This window comes from Alligator mississippiensis, chromosome 6, assembly GCF_030867095.1.
Source record: "Alligator mississippiensis isolate rAllMis1 chromosome 6, rAllMis1, whole genome shotgun sequence".
Classification (NCBI taxonomy): Eukaryota; Metazoa; Chordata; order Crocodylia; family Alligatoridae; genus Alligator; species Alligator mississippiensis.
Genome location: NC_081829.1, coordinates 69,461,245 through 69,483,384, shown reverse-complemented (window position 1 = coordinate 69,483,384; position 22,140 = coordinate 69,461,245). Strand labels below are relative to the sequence as shown.

Genomic DNA, 22,140 nt, shown 5'->3' with positions numbered 1-22,140 from the left:
TTGCGGGTAGGTCTTGCTTGACCAATCTCATTTCCTTCTACGACCAGGTGACCTATCACCTGGACAAGGGAGAAGAGATTGATGTCATATATCTTGACTTCAAAAAAGCCTTTGACCTGGTTTCCCATAATCACCTCTTAGAGAAACTGGCCAATTGTCGCCTTGGGTCCTCCACGATCCACTGGCTGGAAAACTGGCTCTGGGGTTGGACCCAGAGGGTAGTAATTGATGGAAGTCACTCATCGTGGTGTTCTGTGACCAGTGGGGTCCCCCAGGGCTCTGTCCTTGGACCCATACTGTTCAACATCTTCATTAATGATGTGGACACTGGAGTCAGAAGTGGACTGGCCAAGTTCGCTGATGACACCAAACTTTGGGGCAAAGCATCCACACCAGAAGACAGGCAGGTGATCCAGGCTGACCTGGACAGGCTCAGCAAGTGGGTGGACGAGAATCTGATGGTGTTCAACGCCGATAAATGCAAGGTTCTCCACCTTGGGAAGAAAAACCCGCAGCATCCTTATAGGCTTGGCAGTGCTATGTTGGCTAGCACTATGGAAAAAAGAGACTTGGGGGTCATCATTAACCACAAGATGAACATGAGCCTGCAATGCAATGCTGTGGCTAGTAAAGCGACCAAAACACTGGCTTGCATCCATAGGTGCTTCTCAAGCAAATCCCGGGATGTCATTCTCCCCTTGTACTTGGCCTTAGTGAGGCTGCAGTTGGAGTACTGCGTCCAGTTTTGGGCTCCACAATTCAAAAAGGATGTGGAGAAGCTTGAGAGAGCCCAGAGAAGAGCCACGCGCATGATCAGAGGTCAGGAAAGCAGACCCTACGATGACAGGCTGAGAGCCCTGGGGCTCTTTAGCCTGGAAAAGCGCAGGCTCAGGGGTGATCTGATGGCCACCTATAAGTTTATTAGGGGTGACCACCAGTATCTGGGGGAACGTTTGTTCACCAGAGTGACCCAAGGGATGACGACTAGGTCAAATGGTCATAAACTACTACAAGACCGTTTCAGGCTGGCCATAAGGAAGAATGTCTTTACTGTCCGAGCCCCCAAGGTCTGGAACAGCCTGCCACCGGACGTGGTTGAAGCGCCTACATTGAACACCTTCAAGAGCAAACTGGATGCTCATCTTGCTGGGATCCTATGAACCCATCTGACTTGCTGCCCTTTGGGCAGGGGGCTGGACTCGATGATCTTCCGAGGTCCCTTCCAGCCCTAATGTCTATGAAATCTATGAAATCTATGATACTGTGAGGAAAAAATTAAAGAAAGCTTCAAGATTAAATGGACAAATATCCACTTCATTATCAGAATATTTTTCTTTCTGATGCTGTCTGAGTTACAGAGCCCAATTTGAAAGATTAATTGATATTTTTACATTTTTAGTTCTATATTGTGTCTGTATTCTGTGCTTAAGTCAAGTCAATTCAAGTCAAGTCAGTCCTGAAGCTGCACTGACCATTGAGGCATCTTTGATGTAGCGGTAACTTTTCTCCATTCTTCCTGCTGTTTAGTTTGTACTGTTAGATTAATGTGTACTGAAAAAGCCTCTTCCTTCATAAGATGCAGTTCTTAGTACATATAAATTTCTAGGATAATATATATTCTTTACTCTTGATCGAAACTATAAATGTTCTTGATGTGAAATTATTGTATACCAGTATTGATTTGGGTCTATTTGTACCACACTCTGCACAATACTTTAGCAGTTGTTCAAATGCTATTTACACTGCTTTGCATCCTGCCAAGGACCACTATTCTACTTACCTGTGTACCTTCCTCAGCTCCCACTGGAGCAACTTTCATTTTCCCGCCTCACACAAAGTGACTTGTTCAGTGGCCCAGATCTAAAACTTTATGGCTAGGGACAGACATTAGACATAAACTGGTTTAAATGATCAGAAACTGGTTTAAATCTGTAACAGAACAGATGTTCAGTACACATAAACCAGTTTGAAAATGGCTGAAACTGGTTTGAGATAAGCCTGGTTGAATGTAGTATCAGAATTAACTCATTTGACTCAAACCAATTTATGCAATGTCTGTCCTAGACCCCTTGCTGGTTTAAGATAAACCAGACACCCCCAGCATCCCAGCATGCTTTCTGGGCTGGGCAGGGCTCTCTGCTCCCCTCTGCTCCCTGGCTGCAGCCCCAGACACTGCAGTCTGCTTCCCCACTCCCCTCACCACTTGCTGCTAAGCAGGAATTCCCCCCCTCCCCTCTGCCTTGATGAGGAGGTGTCTGTATATTAGCTAGTAGACCACATGCTGGCTACAGTCTGTGCTGAATCAACAGGTAGAATCAACAGGCAGAATCAATAAGTAGCTGGTAGTGTCAATCTGTTGTTTTCTTAATTGGTTGATAAATACTGTTATCGATTCCCTGCTGGGCTAATCACAATGTCCTGCCAGAGCCTGTTAAATATTATGTTCCATTTAGTAAAAAAATATTATATGATTCCTCGCTTCCATTCATTTCCATTCCATTGCAAATCTTCAAACCAAGAAATAATGTTGTAGAATCTTTTTGAATTAACTACACCTTCTTGTTTTTAATAACTCACTGGGAACATTATCAACTTCATGGTTACCAGTACAATTTCTTTAAAGTTAAGGATCGATTTACAAATGGCTCACACAACTGGAATATGGCTATTTGTTTGCACTTGTCCATCTTAGTATTTAAAAGAATACAAGTAGTCCCTCCATCTTTCTATAATTGCACTCTTTGTCATTAGGGATTCCATTCCTTTTTCAACAGAAAATTAGTAAATTAGCTGTTGTATGACCACAGCTCCCTCAGCTCAGTGCTGTGGAAGGCCTGAGCCACTTCAGGCATATGCCTGCATTTCTAGGATGTTTGTCTGGTTACAAAACTGACTTAGCCTAGCCAGGTTAGACTAACCTGCAAAGATTGAATCAATTCAGACTCACGCTGTTTGATGACCTATCCCTAGCCCAAACACACATATACACATTAATACATAAAAGTGTGTGCACAATATTTCATATTAAATATATTATAATTTAATAACATATTATAGATGTGAAAATTGAGGAGAAAATGTAAAAATCCATAAACATTTTGAAAAATATACTTTTATTTAAATTTAGACATAATAGATTAAAACAGATTGCCATTCCACAATGAGTATAGCCTTAAGTGTCACAAAGAAAAGACTATAAATTTAAAATATGTTTATACTTGGCTTCTGTCTATTGCCAGGCAGTCAGTTTATTTTAAAAAATCCGGTGTGTTGAGAGTACTATCAGAGCAGCTATATATTAATTAGCTCCCACCGTGCTGCCACTGACTCCTGCATGCCTGTTCATTCCCAGTGCCCTCACCCCAGCCTTGCTATACAGGCAGGGATGAACATGCAGCCCTGACCCTGCATGCCCTGCACTCGCCTGTCTGGACTAAGCAGCAGTGGTGGGGAACGAGCTGGTGCTCAGTGCAGGGAAAAAGCGCCCCCCCCCCAGGGGCCGGCACTCCCTGCTGCAGCTGCTTGCAGTCCACGCAGGGCTATCCTGCATCTCTGCTGCATCTTGGGTGGCAATGGAGAGCAGGCACAGGCAGCCCTGCGTGGACTCCAAGTGGCTGCAGCACAGGGTGCCAGCTAAGGGGTGGGAGAGCGTCCACTTTTCCCCTGCACTGAGCACCATCCCCACTGCTGCTGCTAGCCTGGGCCCCATACCAGCTCCAGGCTTACCCATTGGGGCTGGGCTGTGGTAGCAGCAGCTGGGCACAAACTGCTGCTCGGCACAGAGGAAAGCAGCCCCCCACTCATCGCCACCAGGCAGTGTTTGCTACAGCTGCCTGCCTGGAGCCCGGTTGCGCTAGGCTGAAGTACAGCTGCTTCACCACCACCTCTGTGCTGCCCAGGAGCTGTTTCACATGGCCATTGTTGCTGCACTGGGCAGCGCTGATGGGTGAGTGCCAGGCAGGCAGCAGCAGCAAAAACTGCCTGGTGGTGGCGAGCAGGGGGACCACACTCCTCCGTATCAAGCAGCAGTTTTCACCCAGCTGCTGCTGCCATGGCTAAGCCCCAGTGGGTCACCCAGAGCCAGTGTGGGGCCCAGGCTAGCAGCACCAGCAGGGATGGTGCTCAGCACAGGGGAAAAGCGGCTGCTACCCCTCCTCATGGTCAGCACCCTGTGCTGCAGCTGCTTGAAGCCAACACGGGACTGCCTGTGCCTGCTCTCTGTTTCCACTGCTGGGATAGTGGTGACATGTCAGAGAGGCAGGACAGCCCCGCATGGGCTCTGAGCAGCTGCACAAGAGAGTGCTGGGGGGGGGGAGCGCTTTTCCCCCACACTGAGCACCATCCTCCAGACTGGAGAGCACAGGGTGCATGGGGTCAGTTGGGGCCTCATGCTTATCCCCATCTGTACTACAGGGCTGGGGTGGGGGCACTGACAGTGACTCCCACATGGGAACCAGTAGAAACTAGGTGGGAGCATGGGGCTTAAAGCAGGGCAGCAGGAGCGCAGGGTCCCAGCCAGCTGGGGCTCTATGGAGGTGGGTCAGCTCCCCTCTCTCCCTGCTGTTGCAGCCCATCCTGGCTCCACAGACCCTTGCCAGCCCACAGCCTGCACTTCTGCATGCCACTCACTTCCACTTCTTCCCCCGCCACTTTCCCCATTTTCCTGGCCTCCCACCGGCCACTCTGCATTACATGGCTCCCATACCCATGTATTGACACATCCCCACAAACCCTCATATGCAATCACTTCTGCATAATAACACAAGCACACACAAATCAGGACAAAAAATATTTTTTAAATTAAATTAAAATATATTATTATGGGAGTTTGATTTTTAGTATGTAATTGGTTCTCCCCCCCCCCCAAGATGGCAAACTGTCTTCCCCAAACGAGTACTTCCAGGGGCAAGGGTTGGGACTTCCAGTGGCAAAGGTCAGAGGTTAGGGGCAGGACTTCCGGTCCCAAGATGGTGGCCAGGGGGTTGGGCACCTTTCAAGGGGCGGGCCTACCCACGCAGCCCTCGACAGCTTGCTAAAACTTGGCAAGCGGCCCTCCACCTTAAATAATTGCCCTCCCCTGATTTAAACATGCTATTTTATAATTGGACACTGGAAAATTTTATCGTCACAGCTTTAATATCACATAAGCATGTTTTATATACTTTTTATCTCAAAGTAATTGTTTTTACTATTTATTTATGTTGTATATAGACAGATAGTCATCTCATGTATGCAAAATTAGAGACTTTGCCAAGCAAAATTTATGTGGCGTTTATATGTTTTGATATGTTTCCTAGAAGTCAGACTGAGAACATAAGCTTTTTTGCAAAATATCTGCATCGTTTTAAGCAAAATGAGCAAGTAGTCCTCACTTAAAGGAATAGGGACAAGAGAATTCCAAGAGAAGCACCTGTACACTGAGTTTGTCTAAGGTGTTCTCCCTTTCCTGCACTCTTTTCCTCATTGAGACTTCATAGCCCCAACTGGTTCCTGACACAGCTTGTGAGCTCTAGGGTACCAAAGACTTAGTATGAAAGCATTATACTGAAGACCTGATAGTTATGGCATGCAGAAGTGTAACTGGCCAATACAGTATCCTGAATAGCATCAGAAGATGCTGGAGAAACTGCAGCTGGAGGTTCATTGCTGCTGGGGGAGATGTCACCTTCTTCTTTTGCTGCTGACATGCACATCAATCGGCCAAAAAAATACTTGTTTTCAGCAGGAAAAAAACTGGTGACATCTCCCTCAGCAGCAGCAAGCCAATGGCTGCTGCTTCTGCACTGCACACTGCTGTTTCCCTGCCCTCCCTACTTCTGGAGTTAGAGCCGGAGCCACTGCAGGGAAAGTGTATGGGGAGGCAGTACAAATGGGACAGCAGACTGAGAAGGTGAGGCACCCCCTCCTAGCTTCATTCTGGCACCCCTCCCCTCACTCAAACAGCACCTGGGGCCCATGCCCATCCATTATTCTTCTTGCCCATCCATTATTAAATTACCAATAGCATGGTACCAACTCCTTGATTCCAGAGGGTTTAGCTGGCAATTTCATTGTGGCCATACTGGAGTCCATGGGCCCCCTGTGTCCAAGGGGGCCCACAGCTAACAATTACCTTAAAAGGCCTAATTGAAAGTGGGCTTCTCAGTCAGCTACCTCTTCCACCCATGCTACTTCACAATCCATGCTTCTCCACCCATTCTCTGGCCCCTACAATAGGACAGACCATTTGAAATCCTGCTCCAGCATACAGATGCGAGGGCCCTACTCCAATGCCCTTGTTCAAAGAAGATGATGATGAAGAAGATGATCCAGCTGGTACTCCATAACTGAATGACTTTAGCTGACTTCAAGACCTTTTGAAAAAAATGGTAATAACTCTAAAGGTCTCTAGAGAGGAAGCTGCATATTGTTCCCCAAACTATAGGACATTCTCCAGCCTAGTCCCATGTGAAAAATAGTGTTGCTCATAAGAAAAGTGGCTAGGCTATTCTAGCTAGGTCCCCAATCCAACACAATCACTGGCTACACCCTACCTATGCAAATTTGAAGAAGAAACTGTATTTATTTGGTTGTAAGGAATATTCTCTGCAAATTTTTAATTTACAGTTGCCAATTACCAGGTGTGTTCCAGCCATGACTTCTTAATCTAAAAGAAGTTATCTTTATTTGCTGGGAGTATACCACCAGATGTTAGAGAGGAGTTAATTTTCTTGGTGGCAGAGAGCCAAATGGTGATAAAAAGCAGCTTGAAAGTTGGCTTTGATATAATACACTTGACTTCTTATTTTATGGTTAAAGAAGTATATCCCAACCATGGCTGCTGAGATCTGACTGCTCTATAGGAAATGTAGAACAATGTGGAAGACCTGCCATTCAAGGGAAAGGAGTTGTTCAATGTCAAAATAGATAATGTCCAGATTGGTTCAAGAAGGACTAAGAGTGATTTTTCACTCTGTCAGCGAATAAAACCTGGCACTTAAAAGAAAACCACAGCACACACAAATTGTATACCCCACAGAAGCCAGAAGGACTGTGGATCTACAATCAACCTCAGCATTTCAGTTATACTGGCCAATATAGGAGACACAAGCAATGGTTTTGATAAGACTATAAATAGTTTGGAATGAAACCTTAAGAATCCAGAACAAATATCATGTTCTTTCAGGAACTATGTGACCCACTTCAAGCATGAATGTCACAATAGGGTGGGGCGGGTGAAATGGCATATCCAACCAGCAGCTTGACTCCATTTCCCAGCAGCCCCTTCCTGCATCTCTGCAGCTGGTTTCCCTGGTGACACCAGGGGTCATGGTTTCCATGGAGACTGGCCCCAGCAGCACTGGCAGGGCACGTGGCTGGGCAGGGAGCTGCTCTGGGGCCAGGGCTGGGATTTTGCAGTGGTGATGGCATGATATTGCACACCCCTGTCTTGGGCATGCAGGCAGCAGATCACAGCTGTGCCCTGGCTCTGGACCATGCTGTCATTGCCACAAGATCCTAGCCCCAGAGCAGCTCTCTGCCCAAGAGTATGCCCTGCTAGAGCTGCTGGTGCCAGTCTCTACGGACACCCTGGTCCTACTGTCACAGTGCCATCGCTCTTGGAATCTCTGTGGAAACCAGCTGCAGCAATCCAGGTAGGGGAAATGGAGTCCCCCACAGGCCCAATTCAGCCTGCAGGCCAGACCTTGCCCACACCAGCATTAGGGTCACGCACTCCATCACAATAAAGTACTTAATCTAGTTTCACTCAGTATCCTGCTTCCTTATGCTGCTTTAGGAACCCTTCTCAGGAAGCCCTTCTGACAAGAGGTACTCTCATTCCTCTCAGTAGGGATGATAGAAGAATTTCCTCAGTAGGTAGGGGGGTTCTATAGCAGTTATGTGTTAATATCATAAAGTAAAGCAGCAGAAAAACCCACTTGAAACACAAGAAGCTTAACACATTCAAATGCAAGTTGAAGTTCATAATTGTTACACCCAATAATACCCTCGTGCCTCAGGGGACTGGTTCACATCACTCAACCTTTAGAATACATGTCTGAGAAGAAGTACACCAAGAGTTGTAAACCTGAGAAGCAGCAGTTTTTTGGTAAGGGTGCACCAATAAATATTTTTTGAGGCAATACCAATGGCCGATTATTAACAAGCTATATCGGCCAATATTGATCTGATGGCCAGTATGCAGCCTGGCAGCTTGGAGAGCAGTATCTGGCTGGTAAGTCTGGGGGGAGAAGGGGCATGGGGGGGCAGATTGAGGCCCCTGTGGTGAGGGACAGAGTGGGGCAGCGGCAGGGGCAGGGGCAGGTGCTGCACAGATAGGGTGGGGTGTGAGACAAAGCTGCAGCTTGTCCAGAGGCTTGGGGAGGTGGGCAGGGAGTAAGAGGCAGCTCCTGCTACTGTGAGCACCCGCAAGGGAGACACGAGAGCCATGTGCCCCCCTGGATCTTTGTGCAGGGTAAGGGCAGGCTGCCGCTGCATGCTCAGGGACAGGCTTTTCCCAGTGATGGGGCTGGACCAGGGCTACACTTAGAGTGGGCAGTGGCAGCACTGGGAGGGCACGGCTATGGGGGAGGCTACAGCCACCCCAAAATTCACTGTAGCCCCTCTTCCAGCACCACTGCCATTTGCCCTGCCTGCCCTGAGTGCAGCCATGGCCCAGCCTTCTCCAGTGCTGGGAAGAGTCTGGCCCTGAGCATACAGTGGTATCCCGTCCTTGCCCTGTGCCCAGATTCAGGAGGGGATGTGCCCCCTGTGCCTCCCCTGGGAGTGCGTGCTATAGTGGGAGCCTCCTCCCCCACATACACCTCCAGAATGAGCCTTGTCTCCATCTTGCGCCCTGCCCTGTCCCACCCTGGCTATGCAGCACCTGCCCCAGCCCTAGCTTCATTCCCTGCCTCACTGGGGGGCCTTGATTTACCCCCCTCATGCCCCTTCTCTCCCTCTGCCCCTTCCCTCCCACAGACTTACCAGCCTCAAAGGGAATTTACAAAACACCTTTTGCAGACAAGCCTACAAACTTCACTTCATCAACCTACTGGATACAGAAATTCATGGATTCAATATAGACATTGGACTTATGACACACTATAACCTGCCTAGCATCTGATACCCCAGGTAACCTCTCTACTGTTTACTGGCTATATTTTTATCAGCAGGTCTACATTCCCCTTTCCCCCCTCCCTACTCCTCCCATTTGTCTTTTACCCATTGACTGCCTCAATTGGTATTCTCACTGAGTGGCACTCTTGCATGCATACTGCCCTCTGGCTTCTATTCTATTCCATCCAGGAAGATCACAGACCAACTGCAGATGCTTCCTCATCCTGATGAAAGGTGTTTGTACCTGAAAGCTTGCAAAGAAGATTTTTTCCAACTATTTTACTTGATCTAATAAAAGATATTGGATTTACCCAAATAACCTTGTCTGTCTAGATAAGACAAGATACACTTCAGGCAGTTCTGAATCCTAATAAGGATCTTATTAACCTTTCTTTCTAGGAGTACAAGCTAGTCAGGGAAATTGAAGCATGCAGCATTACAACATGAACACATTTAAATCAGAAATATTTCAACAAAACAATCTGCCACATATAACAACAGAAATGTATTAATGTTTTGATAATGTCATGTTATTTGTCATCAATCAATAAATCAATCTTAAAATGTAGAGTGCAGACTGAGTTTAGAACTATTATATTAGAACACTTCATTTTGAGCACTTTAGGGCAAGCTTGACAAATACAGCTTTTATGGACTGTATCTGGCTTGTAGAGCTATGTCATGTGACCCAAAAGGCATCTAGAAGGGTTGGGAATTTGGGGAGAGGGCAAGCAGGGGATATAGAGCCTGCCATGAACAGCGTGTGGAGCTCCATTGGGAATGCATGTCAGCCGCATAGCCAGCAGCATAGCAAACAATAGCTGTGTTAATCCCTGCAACTCCTTGACATTCTACCACCCCTGCCCTATGGGCCAGATCCAGCTCCTGGGGCTGGGTGAATTTGACACCCTTGCCTTAGGACTGGGGTTCCCAAACTTTGGTGCCTCTCTGAGGGGCACACAGGAGAGATTGTGTAATGGCAGATTTAACTTTTATTATAATAATAACTGGCATTAAGGGGTTAAAATATAAAACATATGCTAGTAGGGGTATGTGGGAAACTGGTAAGTCTGGAAGGGGTACGCAATGAGAACAAGTTTGGGAACCTCTACCTTAAAGATATTAAGCAACTTTTCTACAAAATGTGTCATTGAGACTTCCAACCAGAAGATTTTGCTTATTCATCATATAGTAGTTAGAAACATTTTTGTATACTCCGTTTTACCTGGAACTTTGGTATATACTATGTACCCTTATGAAATTAGAAAAAAGGTGCCCTGTGTTAAGCTACAGAGTCATCTTGGACTACTTCTTGTTTCAGAGCATTCTGGGGTTTACACAAGGACCAGCTGTTAGATATTTGGCAAAATGATTGCCTTCCCCAAGGTCCTAAGCTAAATACCTGAGCTAAAACAAAAAGGAAAGAAAAAAGAAAACATGAAAAAGACACAGCTAAAAACTTATTTAACAAACATAAGTTGTATGGAAGCTTTTTAAACAAGAAAGAAATACAAGTATTCTTAAGAGCATAAACAGGTCACTGACCCTACTGCCTTAGATAGACAAGTCAGCTTTGGTTTCAGATTCTCAGACCAGTTTATTCTACACACAGTAATTTTGTTTCCATAATAAGCAGAACAGGCAAGCAAACCACATCTCTCGCTCTTACTTCATGTATAAGATAGGAGACAATCTTAACACTAAAATTCTATCTCAGAACAACAATGTACCCTTTCCTCCCTTAGCACTTTCTCCTGGAGTACTTAAGCTTCCTGGTGGCTCCATCCTCATTAGTGAGTTATCACGTACAGCTGGCTCCCAGCCAGGAACACTGTCATCTGTTGACTGCCTGCGTCTGGGTTCCCAACTGTTGAAATTTGGAGCACCTCCTTACAAGCCTCAATATCTATATTCTGAATATGGCAATGCTTGTGACTTTCTGCATAATCTTGGAGGAACATCGGTTGTATCACATGTTGCTGGGTTTTTTGTTGTAGCTGTGTTGGTCTAAGGACATAGGCAGGCAAGGTTCGTTGACTAGATGTGGTATCTTGTATTAGACCAACTGAGTAGTTTGGGAAAAGTTTTTTGCAAGCTTTCAGGTGCAGTCACCCTTCTTCAGGCATAGGGAGCCTCTGCTGTTCTAAGATTCCAAAAAAAGTCTCCAAGACACTCAAATCAGCAGAGACTCCCTATGCCTGAAGAAGGGTGACTGCACCTGAAAGCTTGCTAAGAACTTTTTCCCAATTACTTAGTTGGTCTAATAAAAGATATCACATCTACTCAAAAAACCTTGCTTGCCAGTTGTATCACATAGCACTAAAGACTGAAACACTATTTAAGTTTCTGCTTCTCTTGTATGGCACACCTACAATACCATGTCTGTGAAAAAGTAAGAATCTTCATAATTTTATAGCCAAATAGATAGAAAAATAAGAATTAAGAAAAAGATACTCAGTTCTTTCAAGCCCAAGATAAAATGAATTTGTAGTTATAGTTAATTTTTCAAGAATAATTTAAGGAAATATGTCTGTCACTGTAAAGAAGTATATCAGTATGCTCACTTGCAAATGCCATTTTTAGTTACTGGAAACAAGGCTGAGTTGTTTAAAATTTTTTTGGATACATTAGTAACAGCAGAATGATCTTTTTCTTACCAGTTATTTTCCAGATATGGATTTGTTTCTGTGACTGTATGGGTAGAATTCCTGACTTTTATCACTTTTTAAAAATTCAGTTCTATTTTATAGTGGGAAATCAGTTTTCCTTTTATGTTTTTTGGTAATTTTATATTAAAATTGTTTTCTCTACTATAGAATCATAGAAAAATAGGGCTGGAGGGGACCTTTGGAAGTTATATGGTCCAACCCCTTGCTCAAGGCAGGACCATCCCTGACTAGTGTTTGTCTAATGACACCTGAGATCGACCAGGCTCTTTGGGTAGCCTGTTCCAATGCCTAAGCACCCTCATAGTGAGAAAGGTCTTTCTAATAACGAACCTAATTTTGCTTGCTCCAGTTCAAGAGTATTGCTCCCTTTCCTGTCCAATGCAGCCACAGAGAATAGCTTATATCACCTTCTACATAGAAGAGTAGGGCAGCATGGCACCTTAGAAACTCATTCAGAGAGGCCTAAGTAGGGGTCTACTTAAATCATGGTTAGACTTACCAATTTTCACAGATTGGTCACAGCATAAAGAACAAATTCCTCAGGTATTCTGTGGATGTGCCCTGGTGGTCCCACCCCTAGAGCTGATTCGCATAGGGGGGGAGAGGGGCAAAGGGTCTGCTGCCATCTTGACTGGTGGCTGCCTTTCATGTGGCCCTGCCGGTTAGTTCTGATTAGCAGAGAGGCTCTGGTGGGGAAGGAGGAGGAATCTGCTTCCCTTCATGCTGCCCCTCCAGCCGGCACTTCCTCCTCTAAACAGGCTGCAAGGCTAGGCTGCAGTAGCAGTGAGGACCTCTGGCTCCCACTGGGGAGTCAGCATTTTATTTTTATTAAGTGGTTGGTTTTTTTATTTGCAGACAATCCTGGATTCCATGGTTTACGCAAAACTGCAATTTAAGTAGACCCCCTAGGCATAAGCTTTGGTAGGTTATTGCCAACTTTAGCTTCTGCCAAAGGTATAGATTGTTACCATGAAAGCTTATCCTCTTCTCTAAGATGCCACCTTATCTTGCTTTTTGCTTAAATTCAGACTTACATGACTAATTATCACTTTCTCCTATAATCACCCTTCAGGTATTTGAAGATTTATCAACTCCCCTCTCGGTTTTTTGTACTCTTGACTACATAATCCCTGCTCTTTCAACTTTTCCTCAGAAGTTGTTTCCTAGACTTCCAGTCATTTTTGTTGCTCTCCACCGGCCTCTTTCCAGTGTTCCACATCTTTCTTGAAGAGTGGTATCCACATGAAGTGTCAATAAGGTTATTCAGTTCTTTGTTGTTAGAGGTCTTGTCTAGCATTTAGGCAGCTCTAGCTCCTAGTAAGAACCCAATTAACTAGGGCAGTGGTTTTCAACCCTTTTTATTTGTCGACCCCTAAAACATTTTGAAAGGAGGCACAGACCCCTTTGGAAATTTTGAATGGAGGTACAGACCCCTATGAATTGTAATTGTGGGTATTCACATACTTTTGATTGCCCATAGTTATCTTTCACGGATACCTTAGACATAGTCTGGGGACCTTCAGGGATCTGTGAACTACAAGTAGAAAACTACTTAACTAGTGTGGCCATATTATTTTTAAGGAAATCTGAGACACTGCCTCCCCCCTCGAATTTTCATCCAACTAGCCAGGATGCTGAGATGGCCTACAAAATCCAGGACTGTACCTGCCAAACTGGGATGCATGGTCAACTGCCAATTAACCCTTCTTTCCCCTGTGTGCAAGCTAGTCAAGAAAATTGAAACATGCAAAATTTTTACAACATGAATACATTTAAACCTAGGGTTGCCAACCCTCCCAGATTGGCCAGGAGTCTACTGGAATCGGGATCAAGCTCCCAGTGATTAATGAAAGCAATCTGGGAGATTGATATTGTGAACAGTTGAGCGGTACAATTAATGACCAGGGGTGCACTGATACATCGGTTCCATATTGGATTGACACTGATATAAGGAAAATTGACATTATTGGAAATCAGCTTTTTTTGGCTGATGTGGCTTATAATGTCACTGATAAATGCCCCGTGCAGGCTTGTAGTCTCAGCGCAGCATGCAGGTGGCCAGGAGCACAGCTTGGAAGTGTGGAGAGCAGCCAGGTCTGGCTGGTTAGTCTGTTGTGAAGGAAATGGCATGGCAGGGTCAGATTGAGGCCCCCACAGTTGGGGAGGGAGTGGGGCTGGGGCAGGGATAGGGGCATGGCATGGGACAGAGCCATGAGTGGCTCATCCAGGGGGCATGACTCCCACTGCTTCATGCACCCCAGGAGGGCATGGGGGGCATGTGCCCCCAAATCTGCATGTGGGGCAAGGGTGGGCTGCCACTGCAGGCTGGGGCTGGGGTGGTGCTGGGCTCTTCTCAGCAGGGGGGTTGGGCTGGGGCTATTCTTGGGCTAGTTATTGATACCTAATATCAGCAACAGAAAAACTATCTAGAAGAAACATGCAAACTGATTACATAAAATGCACAAACATTTTCGTATTACTAATGATCTGGTCCTAGAAATGTACATGTGGACAAGTCAGTGACTGTGGCCACTGCCCCAGTTCAAATCTGGCCCACAAAGAGCCCCTGTGATCCAGATCTGTCCTGAAGGCCAAGGTGAGTTTGACACCCCTGATGTATATATAGTACCAGTCAGTATTTTAAAGCAGGAGTTATGCCTCCAGTGCTTTAACACATCAAAACAGACAGTATTTGAAAATGTTGTATGAAGCGCAGAGTCTTTGGAGAGTCACTGCCCAGAAGTCTACTTTATACAATAGAGATTAACACCATTATTCTATATATAATCTCCCCAACAAAACACTGTCGCCTGTTTCTGTCAACAAATGGCTTCTTTGCTTTGGTAGCTGAGAGAAACTTTAGTTTAGTATAGGCAACAAAACATGCCTTTATGAATTGCAGACCTATTTTTAAAAATATTTTGGAAGGTGACTACAGTATTGAGATATTACATTATTTGAATTAACTAAACATATTTTTAAAACAAACTAGGAAGATGAGGTATGTCTCTGTGGATCCAGCATTTTTTGGGAATGGTGTGGTATATGCTTAACTCCTTCTTCCATACCACCACTGGAGTACGGGGGAGGCTAGGGCTATTTTGAACATATCCTATCCAGACAAAGCTCCCTCTTGGGTTTCTTCCCTGATTTCTTTGATTCTTTCTTCCTCGATAGAGACTAAGACAAGTTGTAGACTGGGACCTGATGTTCAAGCTTGCCACGATTGAACAAACTAACTTTGTACTATTATAGATTGCATAAAGTTCATAAAAGCTGCTGTTAGAGTGACCCTGTTAAAACCTAAGTGCTGCAATTTACTTGTTTAAAAAAAAAGTGAAAAATGAGCTGAGGGAGAATACATTATGGGAAGCTGACAAGCTTTCATGCTTGTGTTTCAGTATCCTATTACAGTCATGCTGTTGTGAAAAAGAGGAAATCCATGGAGAGAAATTTGTAGTTTATATTTTGTATTAATAAGCATAGCAGTTTCTGTCCAGAAGTTATTAATTATATTACTATTTAAGTGAATTTCTGTAATTTAATTCAAATTGAACTGCTTTCAAGAAGTTGTAATGCTGTGGATAAAAATTTAAGATCAAAATATTTATACTCCTATACTAGCAAATTTCCCATCAAGAATGGCAGGGGGGTGGGGGGCGAGGACAGAGTGCCGCCACCCACAACCTCATGCTGCTGCTGTCTCCCAGGAGCAGAGGAGGGGGGCTTGCCCTGCCGTCCCCTCTGCCACCCTCTGCCAGCACCTTGCACCGCCTTCAGAGCCAGAGGGAACAGTGGGGATGGAGTGGGGCAGTGGAGCACCACTGGGATGGAAGGGATGGAGCAGGGGCGGGGTGAGGCCAGTGCCACTGGCCTCGCCCCCCCACTCCATCCCTGCTATCATGGCAGCACTTTGCTGTCGCACTTTGTCCTGACTGATCCCTTTGTCCCCCCCCACCAGCACCCTGTGGCACTGCCACCTCCCTAATCCATCCCCACCGTCATAGCGGCACTTCGCAGAGCACTCTTCTGTGTGGAGCATGCTGGTTGTTTCAGTAAACATTGTGATTGGCTGCTGAGACAACCAGTCAGAGAACTCCAAGAGCATTACAGGCAGACAGACAGACACAGACAAATGGATGAATCCCCTTATATATATAGATATTACATTATATTTGAGTCCCAAATGTTAGGACTCAAAGTGAATTCTATCATATTAATTGGCTCCTAAATTTTACAGCATGTAGCCAAAACTTCTTTTGCTTTCAGCATATATTTTTGCCTGAGTGAAGAACTTGCAGGACTGCTTTCAGGTGTCAGAAAAATACCACCAGATTAATTTATATCTTTCTATGCATGTCTTCAAATCACTTTTAGACTGACTTTTAAGCATGTTATAACCATGCACATAACTATCAGTTGAGTCCAGTTGTAATATTATAAAACTGTGTTCATAATGCCACATGACAAGGTGAATGGCAATAAAGAAATAAAAGGCAGATCATTACTGTTTCATTCCTCGTTGTTACAATATATTTAAAGACAAAATGGAGCATGAGATGCCATTGAAGTAAATCAAAACCTTGTGCACACATTTATTGGCAGAATTTTGATCAGTAAGTGTAACATGAAATCACAGGTTAAAAAATGACACACAAGGGCAGTTCAAGTAAGCCATTTGTAGAAGTCATCTAGAGCAGTGGTTCTCAATCTTTTTTGTACTAGGACCCATTTGTAAACATCGATGGCTTGTCCTGACCCAATGCCCTTCGCTCCCAACCTGTTGCCCCTACCGCCAGGCCCCAGCCCCACAGTGTGAGGAGCATGGTGTGGGTGTGGGTCGGGCAGGGGGAGCCCCAAGCAGCCTGTTACAGGCTGGAACTCTTGACAACCTGCAAGGGAAAAGCCACAGTTTCCCAAGTTTTTCTCCTTTAAAGGAAAATCTCTTTTTAAAGTTTGTTTGTGACCCTTTCATATATTCTTTCAACCCACTTTTGGGTCGTTAGTCATGGGTTGAAAAACAGTGATCTAGAGCTCATCTAGTTGTGGCAGTTGGGGGGAGGGGAAAATGTGAGTCACAGCATCATCATATTTCTTTTGTACTTCTGTAGCATTCAAAGGTCTTTATCAAGGTTTGTTTATATATCATTATTATTTCAGATTTATATAACTGTATAAAAGAGAAAACAAGAGGAAGAGTTAGGCCCAGTATAGCTCAGAGGGAAGCAGCCACTTTGCCTAAGATGGTAATACAATAAATAAAAAAAAAATCTGAATAGATCTGCTGGTAAAAAGGGGAAACAAAGTGTCAAGTACCTGACCTCTGTACTCTTACACTGAAACCTGAAGGTAATGATGGAAGATTCTGGTGAGAGTAATATGCAGGAAGGGGGGCCTGAAAAAGTTGTCTCCAGGCTTATCAAAATTGACCATCTGAGAGGGCGGAGGGGAAGGAGAACCAAAGTTAATGTAATAATTTATTAAAAGGAAAACAACTAAGTCTGTATCAGTCTCATACTTGTAAAACTGCCTCCTTAGTCTATATTATGTTTTTATTTATAAGATTATATTCAATTGATTATAAATTGGCTAAATGTGGAATTTGGAATTAACGATAACAAGTAGAGTAGATTTCTTAACTAGCAGTACTAAGTTAACTGCAAAAGTGTAAATAGCACATGTTGCTATGTGTTTTGTATCTTACCATCAATACAGATAAGTATTAAATTGAGCTTTTGCTACATAAACTTTTGGTTATCTAATTCACAGTATTTAATATCAGAAAGTAAATCATTAAAGTAAATTGTTAACATTAATTAGCAAGCTAACCATATAAGAAAGTAAAAGATCAAGTGTTTCCTTACATATTACATAAAAAGATTTCTGGCAGCGTTTTGCTTTGACCATTATTAGCTCTATAAACTAAACAAAAATTACTTAGTTGTTAAGCCACAGACTGAAGTTCATTACTATTTGAACATGACTTGAAAAAAGAGTACCAAATCAATATTAGGGAACTAGTGCATATGCTAGGTGTAGGCTAATAAGCTGGAGACTAGATATTTTGAAATATTTTTCATATTGATTAAACTATTTGTCTTAATCCATTTTAATCTCACTTCAAATAAAAAGCAAACTTTTAACTGCTGTGGTGTTGTTGTTATTGATATCTGTAAGCCTTTATTGATAACATAACATAATGTCTAGTCTTATATAATAGTATACTTAATAATATTAATTATATTTCATTTAAATGCTGATTGAATTTGTGTCATACTTTAGCAATATAGCAGTCATTAAAACCTGTTTGATTAGAAGGCTTTAAAGCACTATTTTTAAAGCACCCTGTTAGAAAACACCTTTATTTAAGTAGCCAGTTTAAGATCCCTAATAAAATGATTACAAATCAATTATGGATTCTTAAAATTTTCCATTTAATGCATAAATGTAATGTTTTAATAGAGTGTTTGCTCTTTAAGCCCATTGAACTTTTATAAGAAATCGTGCTGGTATTTTTTTAGCAGGTTCAACTTATTGCCATAATTAACTGGACTAACATCTACTACATTTTTATTTTTTACAGATCTTCAGTGCAGTGAGAGAAGAAGAGGAAGCAGGAGATACTCTTAAATATTTTCCTTATCCTCTGAGAAAGCTTCCGACGTTAAATACAGTTTGTAGATGCAAAGATGATGGCTATTGTGTAAAAACATGTGTACAAGGTGCTCACTTTCAATACCGTACCACTTTACACAGGACTTCACTCTCTAACAGTATTACTGGTGCTCTACTAGAAGCAACTACATTACTGGGAGCAAGAAGTGGACTTCTAAATATATTGGGAGGATCAACTGGAAGGGCAATGCTTAAAGGTAATTAAGATTTAATTGTTTTGAATTTTCACACGATCATTTAACTACAGAAATTATATATTCTACAGCAGGACTGTCCAGCTGATGAGCTGTGAGGTGACTTGGCCCGCCTCTTCTCCCACTATTCTTGCTGCTGCTGCACCCCTTCCATCTCCCAGCTTCTATTTCCTGTCTCCATCCCTGTGGGACTTGTGGCTTGACCTGCAGAGGCACAGGGAGCCCGTGGCCCATGTGTTGTAGGGGTCATGGCTAGGAATAGGGAGAGCCCACACTGCCCATGTGGCTCAGGGGTGGGGGCCTGATGGCCTACATAGTGTGTGGTCCCAGGCATTCAGAAACTGGACCTCCCTGTTCTATAGAATGCGGATCTTTGTACTGTACTTTATATTCTTTTATGTGGAACAGAGAGATACAAAAAATACTACATGCTTTCTATATGATTCAGTTGGTAGAGAAATTACAATCTGTTCTACTCTGGTGAAAAGTTAAAGGTACTAGTAATATTGAAATATTCTATTTTATAAAAGAAAGCACAACAACTTTAATTTTTCATTTTCTTTAGAAGTATTCCAGTCTCCACCGAATGATTCATGTTTATGACATTGTGTCAAGAAGATAAATATTTCTTTATATTATAATATCAAATATTTAGATAAGAGCTCCTATTTATGAGCTGAATGGACTCATGACTTTGGACAAGTGTCTGTAATATTTAATTGTTATTGTTGTCCTTATTATTTACATAGTACTGCAAAGTAAGTGTATACAGATCATTATTTATTTACTGATTTTTTTAAGGCCTTCCTCTATGTATTGTTTAAGCATGCCAGATATATCAGGGCTTGTCTGCATGGGAAAGTATCCCAGAAAAACTGTTCTGGAATAGTTGTTTCACACTGGCTTCCCATTTTGCCACACTGGTTTTACAGTAAGAAGGCCTTAGGTTTGGAACTGCATTAAGGTAAAACACAGAAAGGTACTCTTACCATTGAATATGCATATACACATGAGGAGTTAGTATGAAATTGTTATTAGATTTCAAATTCAGACCCTAAAAGCTTCCATATGTCCACAAGTCCTTAGTGGCTTTATCTTCATGTTGTCGTATAAGAGAAGTAAGTATTATTTTTAATGGAGATTTGCAACACTGAAGTACACAGAAACTGAGGCTTACCCAAAATCATGCAGGAATCTGTGACAGAATTGGGAGCAGAACCAGAATCTTCCAAACTCAATTTACCGTATTTATTTGAATATAAGATGACTCCCCAATAATTAGATTTTAGATATGAAAAAATTATAAATGTGTTATAATTTTCCAGGTGTCATATATAAGAGTTGCCTTAAATTCATCCCCTCCCGCTGCTACAGCAAGGAAAATAGTGGCTCCAGGGGTCAGGTGGCCCCCTTGCCCTTTGCCCTCCCCACTTCTTTCCCCTGCAGCCTTCCTCCCCCCCTGTCAGACCCTGCTCAAGATCTTTTCCCTCTCCAAGCACAATGGAAGGAAGTGAACTGTACATGATAGTAAGCCCAGGGGGAAGAAGAGAGGAAGAGGAAGAGGTGGGCCTGACCAGCCCTTATCTGGAGTCAGAACCACAGCAATAGCCTACTCCCCCTCCCCCCCTTGTTAATTTGAAATGCAAGGGGCAAAAACCCCCCTGACTTCACAATAAATGTATCCATAGTAACTTGCATATATGAAAATTACTATGGGTAAGTTCATCCAGAATTCATGCATTTTAACTTGTTACAAACTGCTTCAAGTTTCAACATAGGCACTCCATAAACACACTGCTGAACAGCATTTTTGTACCTACCTATACATAGTACAAACTATGCATGATAATCTTTGGCAATCCCTCACAGTTGAGGATGGTTGTCTTCCATGATTCTTATCTGTGTGTCTGAAGATGGCTGATGAGGCCTATCCAGGATTACAGTTTTGTCATGTGTTTCCATGTTGGGGGAGGAGGGGGGTGCTGGATTCTTGATTTGGTTCATGACATGCTGTTTTTGCCGCTCCAACTTTTCAGTCTTCTGTTGTTGGGAGGTTTCAAAGTACTGAGATCCCTGCAACAGATTCTTCCTCCGTTTGGAGTTGTCCTATGTGATAGCTTTCCCTGAGTTGACACTGATGTTGCATTTTTTTACGCTGGCCTTGAGGACATCCCTGAAGTGCTTTCTCTGCCCTCCCATTGAGTGTATGCCTTGGGGGATGATATTAGTCCAGAATCAAAAGGCTCATGACTTACCATATAGTCCATTGGGCTGGACCAGCAGAGTCAGCAGCAGTTCAAGCCATGGTAACCCCACAGCCTAGTGCTGCTTAGTACGAGTCTGTACTCCAGATATCCCACAAAGGATCCACTTACAGCTGGAGCCAGGTGTTCCATCACAAGTCCTGGGACTCACCAAAACTTTATATGTAGTTGAGGTGCAGGGCTGTCTGGTCTGTCTCCACCCTATAGAGGGCAGGGCCACACTAATCACATGCAGCCGGCTGTGAGAAGGGGTGACAGAGTTTTTTAGCTACATGGAAGTTTGGTGATGTTTGCTAAATAGTTAAGCTGGTGAAGAAACAAGAATCTTTGGAAATGGGAAAGAAAGGCACAGCTCAGCCATGGGAATGAAGAGAAAGTTTAAATGTATTTGATATAGTGGCTCACCATGACTTGTAAAAGAGATGGTGCTGCATGGGACTAAACACAATGAACATTATATCTTAACTAGATGGGCTGCACTAACCTATCCTTGTGCTAGACTCCCAATCAACATCTCAAATGTAGCATTTTTGGCACCAAGAGGAGGGTATCAGGGTTGGCTGTGGCCCTCCCTGTGCTGGCCTGGTATTGCAGTACCTCCAGGCCTGGTGCCAGTTCCCTGCAGGGGGAACACCCACCTTTTTTTTTTTAAGGATCAGAAAAAAAATGTTTCCCATTAGCATCTCGGCCTTTTGGCCAGGATTAAATCTAGTATTTTTTCACACCAAAGGGAGGGTGTCAGGGCTGGCTCTGGCTATCTGGTGCCAGCGTGGTATTGCAGTACCTCCGGGCTTGATGGCAGTTCCCCATGGAGGGATTTGTTTTAAAGGGACATACAAAAAAAAAAGTTCCCATCACTGTGTTTGCCCAATGTGGGCCAGGTGTTTTATGGTTATGCTGCGCATGGGCTGCATTCAATCAACTTCAGAGTTGTTTTCCATGACTGAGCACATACTGCTTCTAGCAACAGTTTAGTGATAGACAATGTATTTAAGGGATAGGAGACAGGGTTTGCTGGTATGTGAATATAAGATGAGGGGCTCCCCCCCACATGCTGAGTGAGGGAAAAATGTAATCTTATATTCAAGTAAATACAGTAGTTACTTAGTTCAGGGACCATCCTCCTTCTCTTTCCAAACAAGTAATGACACAGTTCCTACAGAGAGGCTACCCCTGATCTAAGTTGCCACCCTGGCCTGCCTTCTATGTGTTGACTGCTGTACTTGGTAGTGAATTCTG

General features: G+C 43.7%; 1 protein-coding gene across 2 annotated transcripts in view; it reads left to right on the top strand.

Moving 5' to 3' along the window:
* Positions 1-22,140, top strand: part of PLCE1 (phospholipase C epsilon 1) — a 358,483-nt gene that overhangs the window by 129,287 nt on the left and 207,056 nt on the right. For both annotated transcript variants that reach the window (XM_059729969.1, XM_019484254.2), the window contains exon 3: positions 18,352-18,640. In XM_059729969.1, the coding sequence (XP_059585952.1) occupies positions 18,352-18,640 (289 nt within the window). The remainder of the gene's footprint in view (positions 1-18,351; positions 18,641-22,140) is intronic.